The sequence below is a fragment of the Bombus affinis genome, chromosome 11, assembly GCF_024516045.1.
Source record: "Bombus affinis isolate iyBomAffi1 chromosome 11, iyBomAffi1.2, whole genome shotgun sequence".
In the NCBI taxonomy this organism is placed as follows: Eukaryota; Metazoa; Arthropoda; class Insecta; order Hymenoptera; family Apidae; genus Bombus; species Bombus affinis.
In genome coordinates, this window is record NC_066354.1 from 11,035,841 (window position 1) to 11,047,229 (window position 11,389).

The 11,389-nt window shown below is 31.8% G+C and overlaps 5 protein-coding genes across 11 annotated transcripts; 3 read left to right on the forward strand and 2 right to left on the reverse strand.

The window, feature by feature from the left end:
* The first annotated feature begins 406 nt into the window (after positions 1-406).
* Positions 407-1,395, forward strand: LOC126922296 (39S ribosomal protein L17, mitochondrial). Its single transcript, XM_050734784.1, has 3 exons — positions 407-814; positions 881-1,091; positions 1,175-1,395. The coding sequence occupies exons 1-3, from the start codon at positions 617-619 to the stop codon at positions 1,306-1,308; spliced, it is 543 nt and encodes a 180-aa protein (XP_050590741.1). The 5' UTR covers positions 407-616; the 3' UTR covers positions 1,309-1,395.
* Positions 1,303-3,549, reverse strand: LOC126922247 (2-oxoisovalerate dehydrogenase subunit alpha, mitochondrial). Its single transcript, XM_050734688.1, has 8 exons — positions 3,364-3,549; positions 3,082-3,291; positions 2,797-2,992; positions 2,561-2,722; positions 2,264-2,408; positions 1,974-2,177; positions 1,618-1,881; positions 1,303-1,516 (listed from the first exon to the last, which is right to left on the reverse strand). The coding sequence occupies exons 1-8, from the start codon at positions 3,424-3,426 to the stop codon at positions 1,444-1,446; spliced, it is 1,317 nt and encodes a 438-aa protein (XP_050590645.1). The 5' UTR covers positions 3,427-3,549; the 3' UTR covers positions 1,303-1,443.
* Positions 3,550-4,462: 913 nt separating this feature from the next.
* On the forward strand, positions 4,463-6,445 carry LOC126922275 (dnaJ homolog subfamily C member 17). Its single transcript, XM_050734752.1, has one exon. The coding sequence runs from the start codon at positions 4,551-4,553 to the stop codon at positions 5,424-5,426; it is 876 nt and encodes a 291-aa protein (XP_050590709.1). The 5' UTR covers positions 4,463-4,550; the 3' UTR covers positions 5,427-6,445.
* On the reverse strand, positions 5,446-7,948 carry LOC126922237 (serine--tRNA ligase, cytoplasmic). 3 transcript variants are annotated; one of them, XM_050734672.1, is made up of 7 exons: positions 7,899-7,948; positions 7,716-7,754; positions 7,109-7,554; positions 6,745-7,029; positions 6,450-6,671; positions 6,118-6,374; positions 5,446-5,997 (listed from the first exon to the last, which is right to left on the reverse strand). In XM_050734672.1, the coding sequence occupies exons 3-7, from the start codon at positions 7,367-7,369 to the stop codon at positions 5,733-5,735; spliced, it is 1,290 nt and encodes a 429-aa protein (XP_050590629.1). In that variant the 5' UTR covers positions 7,370-7,554; positions 7,716-7,754; positions 7,899-7,948; the 3' UTR covers positions 5,446-5,732. The 3 variants fall into 3 exon arrangements, with proteins under 3 accessions (XP_050590629.1, XP_050590628.1, XP_050590627.1); XM_050734671.1 differs by lacking the exon at positions 7,899-7,948 and having other exon boundaries at positions 7,670-7,825; XM_050734670.1 differs by lacking the exons at positions 7,716-7,754; positions 7,899-7,948 and having other exon boundaries at positions 7,109-7,712.
* A 65-nt stretch (positions 7,949-8,013) lies between these two features.
* LOC126922255 (SAP30-binding protein) lies at positions 8,014-11,337 on the forward strand. 5 transcript variants are annotated; one of them, XM_050734701.1, is made up of 3 exons: positions 8,014-8,154; positions 9,208-10,338; positions 10,462-11,337. In XM_050734701.1, exons 2-3 carry the CDS (start codon positions 9,388-9,390, stop codon positions 10,597-10,599), a joined length of 1,089 nt encoding a protein of 362 aa, XP_050590658.1. In that variant the 5' UTR covers positions 8,014-8,154; positions 9,208-9,387; the 3' UTR covers positions 10,600-11,337. The 5 variants fall into 5 exon arrangements, with proteins under 5 accessions (XP_050590658.1, XP_050590659.1, XP_050590657.1 ...); XM_050734702.1 differs by lacking the exon at positions 8,014-8,154 and adding an exon at positions 8,256-8,886; XM_050734700.1 differs by lacking the exon at positions 8,014-8,154 and adding an exon at positions 8,256-8,799.
* The last annotated feature ends 52 nt before the right edge of the window (positions 11,338-11,389 follow it).

An 11,389-nucleotide genomic window follows, 5' to 3' on the forward strand; every position in this document is an offset into this window, starting at 1 on the left:
GCAATGCAATATATATATATATCAGTAACAGCAGATAAATATTAGCGGTATTTTAGAAAGTTCTCTTTATTCTTATGCTTTCACTTATAATTTATTTACAATTTTTTAGTTTTATCGAATTATTTAAATATTGTAATAAAATTTGTTCATCATTAAATTCTTTTATTAAAAAATTATTGCGCTATATAACTATATATATAATTTTTCAGGTTTGCCTTTTCCAGGTTTCCTTTTCTGTTATATGACACGATATCTATTATATGATACTATTATACGATAATATTGAAATCATTAAATTGATAAAACTAAAAATTTAATAATGTAAGGCAATATTAAAATTCAACAGGACGATCGATGATAAATATTGGTCAATTTTAAGTTGATTTCAACACATCTTTTCATAAAATAAAATTTAATTAAAATCTGTAGTATGATGGATTAAAACAGAAACACGACGTGATGTAAAGATTACAAAGAGTATTCCTTGATATTAAAGAAATTTCATAAGATTAACTACAAAAAAGTGTATAATACCCTTTATAGCAACAAACAATACATTAATTTAAAAACATTACGGATAAATAGTAAAGACTACCATCCAATATAAATAGTAAAAATGAATCAGGCGAAAATTGATAAGTTAGTTTCTAGGTTAAGGTACAATGTTGGATCAAAACCACGCAAATTAAAGAATGTAGATGGTCCAGAAGGAAGATTGCGAAAAATTAAAAAAACATTAACTGCTGTAATTAAATATGAAAGGATTGAGTTAAATTATGCAAGGGCAGATGAGACAAGAGGTTACGTTGAACGAGTGAGTATCATGTAAACTGTTCTCGATGCGCGTTATATGTTTTATAATATTTCGTCTCTATTATAGTTAATATCAGAAGCCATACGTCATGGTCCTCAACATACAGAAACAATGGACCTTGCAAATTTTTGGATAATAGAAAAACAACTTATCCATAAACTTTTTAAGGTTCTTGTACCAAGATATGAAAACTATACAACTTCATTTACAAAGCTCCATAATGCACCATGTATATATCCGGGCTATGCATATAAAAGGGCTGTTCTAGAATTGAAAGGTGTGTTTTATAACAAATTTTATTCATTTACATATTTAAAGAAAGTCACAGCTGAAATTAATTAATATTAATTGTAATTACAGGGAATGTATATCCAGTTATAGAACAATCCAATCCATATCAATATAATTTAATTCACAATATATTACTGGATGCAGCTAGAAAAGAGTACAGAATGGAAAAGTATAAAGAAATAGCTGATAACATGAAGTTTTAGAGTGTATGCAAATGTTTTATTATTACATGATATAAAAAATATGCAATATCAATATAAATTAGTAAATACAATTGATTTAGCCTGCTATTATCATTTTGTTGAATTTGTTTATTACATTGATTATTGTTGTTATTATCATTCAAAAAGGTGCAATGGATAATGTTTGTGAAATTCTGTAAGATGTTCCTCCATAGAATGCATTTGTTTACTGAAATTAAAAAAATGCATTAATAATCAAAGAAATTTTAAAAATTCGTTTATAAAATATTTTTAAGGACAATGTTATTAGTTTAATGTTTTCAAACAAACCTAATATGCTTTGGTGTTGTGTGATATACGTCCGCGAATAATTCTTTCCAGCATGGTTTAAGTTCCTTTTCTGCTTCCGCAAAAGCAAGTAAAACAGAACTTTTTATGCGTTTCTTTAATTCTTTATCTTGTTGTTCACACCACAAACCGATCGATTCCAGATAATTCTGATACCTGGTTATTGGTGCATAATGATTCCAATACTCTATTTCATCACTTGATCGATATGCAGTACTATCATCGGAAGTACTGTGGTGACCGATTCTGAAATATATGTCAAGAAAAAGGGAAACTATGTAACATAGAATGTTTCAAAAAATTAATATGTACAGAAAAAGAATAATGCTTTTGTATACCGATAAGTCATAGCTTCAATTAAAAAAGGTTTCCCTTTTTTAATGCATAATTCGCGAGCAGCTTTCGTTGCATAATACATAGCAAGAACATCATTACCATCTACACGGATTGTTGATATCCCATATGCTGGTCCTCTTGCTGCAATCCCATCACCTTTAAACTGTTCTCGAGTAGGAGTTGAGATTGCATAACCATTATTACGACTAGAAACAGATGATGTGAAACAGTTTTTTAAATATATGTTTAACGCATCTTCATATTTTTGCATATAATGAACAGTTAACTTTACCATATAAAAATGATTGGACACTCCAAAGTTGCAGCAAAATTGAAGGCTGCATGAGCATCCCCTTCGCTAGCAGCTCCTTCACCAAAGTAACAAACTACACATGCATTCTTTTTAAATAGTTTAAGTGCATATGCTGTACCTACAGCTAAAAATGATTAGAATGGCAGTATTAGAATAATTAGAATTATACCTTAGTAATAACTCTATATATATATGTCTCATATCATGATGAGACACTTATGTTGTGAATTTTAAAGAAATTATTCCACAGCTTAAAACAGTAAGAAACAACAATACCTTGAGGTAATTGTGTTGCTAAAGGAGATGAAATAGTAAGAAAGTTCAATTTTTTTGATCCATAGTGAATAGGCATTTGCTTTCCCTTTGAAACATCTTTGCAGTTACCATAACATTGATTCATAAAGTCTATCATAGAATGTCCACGCCATAACAAGACACCTATAAAATTATTTTATAACAAATGATATGTAATTCTAATTATTAATTAAATACATCACTATTTTATTCTATACCTGCTTCTCGATATTGAGCATATATAACATCCTCCAATGTAATAGCAGCTGCAGAACCAATTTGAGTAGACTCTTCTCCTATACTGGTCATGTAAAATGATATACGTCCTTGTCGTTGAGATTCGTATAAGATTTTATCCATTATATTCAGAGTAATCATTTTATCATATATTCTAATCATGGTATCCTGATCTAACTTAAATGAGAGAAGAAAAAAATATCATTGAGAAATTAAAAAGAAAGAATTATTTGCATGCAACATTAATAAACATTAGTTATGCAAACCTCGAGATCCTCTGGTAATTGTACATGTTTATGTAATAAATTTAAAATTCTAAATGTTGGTAAAGGATTGTAACATTGTTTATCAATAAACTTTAATTCATTAGTAAAAGTAGTTTGTATCCCTAAAAAAGAAGGGTCTTTTGTACCAATGATGGAACCAATTTTAGCATTAGTAGTTTTATTGGTACAGTACTGTCGTACCAATTGTACCTAAATTCATGGAACAGGAAAAATTAAACTTAATTTTATTTTTGTACTATTTCTAATGTTTTCTATACTTACCTGCTGTAATGCATTTTTAAAATATATTCGTTTCTCGTATTTGAAAAAGATCTTTTTAATCATTGCTATACGAACAATTATATTTGGTAATATTCAAGTCTTTGTCACGGTGGTTACTGGCAATACCGATTATCTTGTTTTCATTTTAAAATTTATGTAACAGTGTATGTAACAGTAACAAGGTACATGTGTGCGCATGGTTAGCGAGGAGGGGGAAAGAGAGACACTAGTGCTTCATATGCGCTAATGCTACTAGTATCAAAGAGGAAATTTCCTTTTGTTCCAATTATTAAGTTGTCTTTCGCTATCTGCACGTAGCTACTGTATCTAATGTTTATGCAAACATGAAACCTAATCTATCAAATGTTGTGGTCTTTACCTTCAGTCGTCTTCTAACTGTCATAGAATACATTTCGCTTGCATTGAAGTCTTAAAGCATAAAAAAAAAACATATCCGACTTATAACGCTGTATTGTTTTAAAAAAGGCAACAGTGATATCGCAACTGGGATTTACATCGTGTATGGGAACACTACAAGTATTCAGACAGTTCGTAGTTGGTTTAGGAGGTTTAGAACTGGTAATTTTAATCTGGAAGATGAAAAACGCAACGACCGCCCATCCATTACGTATACGAAGAAAGTGATATATAATACCACAAACGAGAAATAGGTTCTGATAACACAGAACTTAATAGGTTCTTGTATGTGCTAGCATGCAACCAAACAGGGTAAATTCCTAACCTAAAGCTTAAATATATAGGTTCTTGTATATGCTAAATTGTAAACAAATAGGGCAGATCCCTAATTTTAAGGGTTCTTGTATATGCTAACTTATAACTTATCGTATATGGTAACGTTTTCCTCAGCATTTGACCGCATGGTGCAGCACCTGTACTGTAAAACAATTAGAATTACAGGCTCAGTACTCTCATTTCCTCTCTGTTACGATATAACAACTCCCGATATTAAAAGCAATAACCTCTCTACTGGAGTTTCCAGACCTATGTATACGATCGTGGTTTCGTTAATGCTTTCAGTTTTCAGGTACTTATCCAAATTTCCATCCAAATTTGTTTAGAAGACCGTCTTTGGAAAAGATCTCTTCGGATATCGTAGTGAGATCACGTCGTTCGTGTGCATCAAGCCTACACAGTGTCTAATATATAAACATATATAAAAACAGAAGATGGATCTGTATGAATTAATTGGTATAGAAAGAACAGCTTCTGTTCAAGAAATTAAGAAAGCATATCGTAAGAAAGCTCTGCGTTGCCATCCTGACAAAAATCCAGATAATCCAAAAGCAGCTGAATTATTTCATGAATTATCACGAGCCTTGGAAATTCTTATTGATACATCTGCTCGTGCAGCTTATGACAAAGTTATTAATGCTAAGTATCAACAAAAATTACGTGCTAAAGAATTTGATTTAAATCGCAAAAAATTGAAAGAAGATTTGGAAGCACGGGAATTTGCTGAAAAATCTTTGAATACAGATAATGAGAAATTACAGGCTGAGATAGAGCGATTGCGAAAAGAAGGATCAAAGCAAGTACAGGAAGAAATAGCACTTATGAATAGACACTTTGAAAAACAATCAAAAGTAGTTTACAAGGAATCACAAACTAACAGTGATTCTTATAGATTAAAAGTGAAATGGAAGTCTCATAAAAATCAGACCAACAATGGCGGATATGACTATAATACGTTATATAGAATTTTCTCAAAGTATGGGAAAATAATTGCTCTTGTTATTTCCTCCACAAGAGAAGGCAGAGCATTAGTAGAGTATCAAAAAAGAAGCGATGCTGAAATGGCTCTAAACTATGAAATTGGTTTAGTTCAATATCCACTTAAACTTCAAAAGTTATGGGACAAAGAGGAAAAATCAAACATTTTTGCCTCAGAAACTGCTAACAATGATGGTAATTCTATGAAGCACATGGTAAATCAAAATATGTTTGATATTGAACAATTTGAACATTCTGTATTGAATAATTTAAAGGAAGCTGAAGAAAGAAAAAGATCTATAGGAAAACAGGGCACGATGGAAAGCACCTGATTAAATATTTTTATGTTGATTATACTGTTCTTAAGTTTTTATTATGCAAATTATTACAACTTGCACCTGAATAGCAAAATTATATTATAGATACATGACATATGGACTGAAAGCCATTGAAGCATATTGTATATATCTATATCGTTAAAATAAGTAATAAAATTTATACACAAAAGTTTTACAGATATTCTAATACATTTATGGGAAATTTATTTGTCAATTGTAACAAATAATTATTCTATTTTATAAGCATATTGGATTTGAGACTTATAGCACTTAGACTGTAACTAAATTTATTATAATTATTTAAGTACAGATGACATCCTTTCGTTCCTTTTGCTTTTTTTGTTTCTTTACTTCTGTTTCATCAATAGGTGCTGGTTTAACAAATGGAATTTCATACTCGTATTCTGCTGGCATAAACTGTGCAAGAACCTTTGGTATTTTCACAGAAGTATCTGTTTGATGTACTTCCAAAATTGCACATATGACGCGAGTAACCGCACACATGGTTGCATTTAACATATGAACGTAATCTGTATTAGCATTCATCTTCTTGGTTTGACCATATCTAAAACACATCAATAGGATACTTTACTTACAAAAAATGCGATGATAACAATAACAATAATAATAATAATAATAACAAAATATGTTGTAGTATTCAAGTTTATTATGTTTCGCCTATTACCTGACCAGTAAACGTCTTGCTTGATAATCTAAACAGTTGCTGCATGAGACGAGTTCGCGAAAAGCGCTTGATCCCGGAAACCATGCTTCTAAGTCAAGTTTTTTTGAAGCAGCATTATTCAATGCACCAGATACTATATTTACTATACGATAAGGGATCTCCAAAGATTTATAAAATTCCTCTGCATTTGAAATCATTTCTTCCATCATTTGCCAAGATTTATCATCATATGGTGATGTTAAACAGAATTGCTCTACCTATCATCCATGTATATCTAATATGTAAATTCATGTTATGTTCCATACAATAAATGAAACTAAAACTACAATTACTTTTTCGAATTGATGAACCCTAAAAATGCCTCTAGTATCACGTCCATGAGATCCAACTTCTTGCCTAAAACATGTAGATAGTCCTGCATACTTAATTGGTAAAATATTTTCAGGAATCCATTCGTTTCTATGAAACGCAGCTATCGGTTGCTCAGATGTAGCAATCAAATATTTTTCTTCGATTTCTTTATCGTCATTGCGTTCACTGCCCTTACCAATTACCTAAATGAATAAAATTTTAATCAAGATCAAGTTGGTATTTATGTATTTGTACGTGTAATTATTAATTCTATACCTTGTATAATTCTTCATCAAATTGAGATAATTGTGCTACTTCTTGCATAACATCCTTACGCATAAAGAATGGCGTGTAAAGTGGTTTGTAACCTTTTACATGTAACTGCCTGAGAGCTAATTGAATTAATGCATGCTGCAGAAAAACTGCTGGTCCTGTTAAAAAATAACCACGTCCCCCTGAGACATTAGTGCCACGTTCTCCATCTATACCATCTATCATGTATATTAAATCAACATGAGAATATTTCTTTTTCTGTGTACAATCTCCACAAGTTCTTTCAACCTAAAAATAAAAACAGCAATTTTTTGTAGCCATAGTTTTGTATCGACAAGTAGAAGATTTGTCACATTAAATTATATACTTTATTTTCCTCCTCGTCATTGCTAATTGGTACAGACTCATGCAATATGTTTCCTATTTCTTTGAGTGCACGGTTTCTTTCCAATTCGGTTAAGACTAAATCTTTATCATTTGTTCGAATAGCATCGTCGATGGAACCACGAACAGTTTTGATCTGTGCAACTGTTAACGATTTCAGGCTATTAGGCAATAAATTTTCCAGGTTTTCAAGAATATCCTTTGAGACAGTATCATCGCCGTCCACTGCTTCCTTTTTTTTCATTTTCTCTCCTATCTCTTTGCTGCATACATTTTTTAATTTATTTAAGTTATCAGCTCTGTGTCGTAGCTGACGCCAAATTTTGTCTTTTTCGATCACCGTGTCAACTAAATTTACATCTTTAAAACGTTTCCTTTGATTTTCTCGCACTTTATCTGGATCAAACCCTTTATCCTTTCGAAACAGATCTAAATCCAGTACCATGATTAGTAGCGGTGAAATTATAGAACGTTTTTTTAATTTCTATTTAATTACACGTGGAATATCTATATGTCAGTAAGGAGACAAGATCCTCCAACTCACCAACGATCACTACATTTATACTATAATCGTGGCTTACACTGCTTACTTGAGAACTGTACCGGTAGATGTACTGGAGCGTCTGGAACTGTTACTTACATTCGACACTGGTTATGTACGCACGCGTATGATCACATAGAGGTATTCAAATAAAGTGTAATGAGTACCAAACTTAGATATGTAAATAATCTTTCATAGTATGCCACAAATTACATTTTATGTAAGAATTTACCGTTTAATAACTTGCCTTTCTTGTCGCCTGAATCCAAAATTTTGATAATTTTTAATTACACCAAACAAATTTATTACTTTTTAGTGAAAAGACAGAAATATCTATATATAAGTGAGTATCTATGTAAGTGTAATACAGAAGTATAGAAGTGTGAGAATAATTTTGTTGAATAGCAATAAATAATAAGCTTACATCAATGTATAACATTTACTGCTCTTTGAATATTTATCAAATTCAGCAATAAACTACAAAACAGGTATACGAGCGTTTTTTATTCTGATATAATAAATGATAGTTGTAAAGGAATAAAATTGTTACTATGTCAATCGAAAAAAAGGACAATATACCATCAACTTAACTTTGATCGATATTTTTCATAATCATAAGATGTACTTAATAGCTAATATTTTATTAATTATCGGTTTAAAGAAAAGTAATTCATTTGCAATCACTGAATACGAAATGCATGCAATACGAAAGATCTAAGAATTGTGAGCGGGTACTGTGCACGACTGTAATAAAAGTTGGCGATGATAACCTAACTTTATAATGTATATTTTAATAAAAGAAGGAGAAATAAAAGGAAACCATTATAATGATAATAGAGAAAATAAGTATTTAGCTAGTAGCTAGCAGAGATCACAATTATGTTTGTTTCAAGTTTTCTTCAGCCATTCGTTGGGAATACGTATAGGTATTTTATTAATTTTGCGCATGCGCACCAGCGAAATTCGTAAAAAAGGTTGAAGTTAGAATACAAGACGGTATGCGTTGATAATGTTCAAGTTTTTTTCATCAGGGAAACATTAATTAGTTGAAAAATAAGACGTCGTAAGTTTAGCGTAATGAGTGGTAAATCAGGTATAGTGTAAGCAGAAAAATTGTGGATTCAAATAGTCAGGTTGGTTGTGGCTATCGCACGAAATTTAGATCTTTAATGACATAACCTGATGCGCTTGTCAGTTGATTGGTGGATCTAAAATACGAGGTGTATCTTTTATAAAGCACAAAAATAATTTATAAACAGTATCGATAAAACTATTTGAGTTTAGCATGTTTTATATCACATGACAAACATGTTTGCGTGTACAAAACATTGGTGTTACTTTCTCACTTCCTTTTCTACCTCCTTCGCCTCTGCCTCCTTCTCCACTTCCTCTTCTTCCGTTCCCTCTCGTCGTTTTTTTATTATCCTTTCTTTGGTGAAACTATCTACCATGAGTAGATAAGGAATTACAATCTATTATTGACTCAAGAATATAATTTGATGATTGGGTAATAAATTATATGTTTGAAATTCTTGTTTCAGATTTGATATAGTAACAAACATTCCAACGAAATATCAGGGCATAGTTAATGTTGATATATAAGGCATATTTACATACATAAATGCCCTACAACTAAAAGGCGTACAGCTCTACGCTACACCGGTGAGTTCCAACACAAAATATTGCTTGGTAGTACGGCGGACACTCAAAGCCAACTAACCATGTCTGTACAAAGTGTTGCTCTGGCATCTCTCACGGCCACCTATACCGACTCGGAGGGCGAAGACGGGGTGGAAGACGACCTTCAGGAGAATTCGAACACTCCCCAGGGGGCCGCCCCGCATAATGCCCAAGTCGGTCAGCCCCAGGCTTTCACCAGTCCCAAATCTGGCACATCAGCCTCAAATAGTCCCGTTGTTGCACCCAACGTCGGTGGCAAGTCTAGTAACGATTTGTCGAACGCACCCACCTTAGTAACAGATGTGACATCTAAGGTGCAAAGATTGGTTTCATACTTTGATGATACAATAGTCTCCGATGACGAGGGAGTGGTACAAACACAAATCGATGGACAGCCTTTTGAAAATGGAAGGCCCTCCTCGATTATGGAATGCTCTCCCTCTTGTCAAGGAGAACAGTTAGTTTCAGATAGCGAGGTGGATCCCTATGGCGTTGTTATACCACCAGAGCCATCAGGACAGTGTCCTGTGGAACTACAGGAAAAAATAACAAAACTTTTTAGGAAAATGGAGAGCGGCGGTTTGGATATGAACAAAGTTATACAACAAAGGAAGGATTTTAGAAATCCATCCATTTATGAAAAACTCGTTCAATTTTGTAGCATCAATGAATTGGGTACTAATTATCCTCCTGATAGATTCGATCCATTTAAATGGGGTAAAGATTCGTATTACGAGGAGCTCGCCAAAGTTCAAAAGGCAAAAATGGATAAACTCGAAAAGGCTAGGAAAGAGAAAACAAAAATCGAAATTGTTTCTGGTACAGCTAAGCGACCCAATAGTTCTAGTACAACGGAAGATGACGCTAAAAAAAGAAAAAGTAAATGGGATCAAGTTGCAACTGGAGCTACTGCCTCGATAAAGCCAACTGTGCTGTTATCTCAACCAACTCTTACCACTTTAACATCATCTGCAACTGGCACCAAAGCAACGGTAATATCTGCTTTTGGATCTTTACCAAAGAAAAGACTGTAACATACCCTGTAAATCATTTGTAAATATTACGTTTTTCGAAAAAGCAACAGTTCATCCTTCATTTAATGTTGTTCCATATAGAAAAGGAAATTGCAGCGGATTTCGCATAAATGTGAATATAATATAGACTCGCATAACATGCGATCATATATTCATATAGCCATACATGTTATCCATAAGATTGATTTCTTAAATTTAATTGTTGGTTTTGTTGAGTGATACCAAATCGACCTTTCATTTTATATATTATGGGATAAACTGTTTTGGAAGTATATCATTAGTATGACGTTTGTCAGAATGATTATCAACAAGGATGCATCAAGTCGACAGCTTTCAATTACATATACAGAAAATTATGCAAGAGAAGGAGAGAAGAAATAATATAAACTAAGAAAGAAAGGTTTCTTAGAAAAAGAAGATTTTGAAATTAATGAAATGAGGAATAAGGTATTGATCTACCGTTATATTGAGTTTTTTTTTGTGCTTTCTTCCTCTATAAAATATTTTTAATTTAAGATAAATTTTGATATTTATGTATACTTTTTTCGTGACATTATTTTCCACGTTAATAGTGTCTTACTTAGTGAACTAAAAGAAAGGTATATAGGAGATGTAAAGGTAATAGGAGAAAAACAGATACAACGATAACGTTTATTATGAAGGGAATTTCCTTTTCTTTTTGTGAATATATTTATAACATTTAGCTATTTTTATTTTATTAATCGACGAATACCAAAATACTGTGTAAAATATGTACATTGTAACATGTGTTGTCATTATAACGAAAAATTTAGAAATCAATTGAATCTTTTTGAATTAAAATTATAGTGAAAAAATTATTATTTGTAAAGATAATTGTAACGAACAAGTTCATTCAAATAATTTCAAATAGAATTAGAATTGACTTAGTTTCTTGTAAATCGAAATAAATGGTTATAATGATACTTTTATAAGAAAGATTTGTATGTTTAGTGTCCTGTGCCCGAGTAAAGTAACACAATGAAAGTTA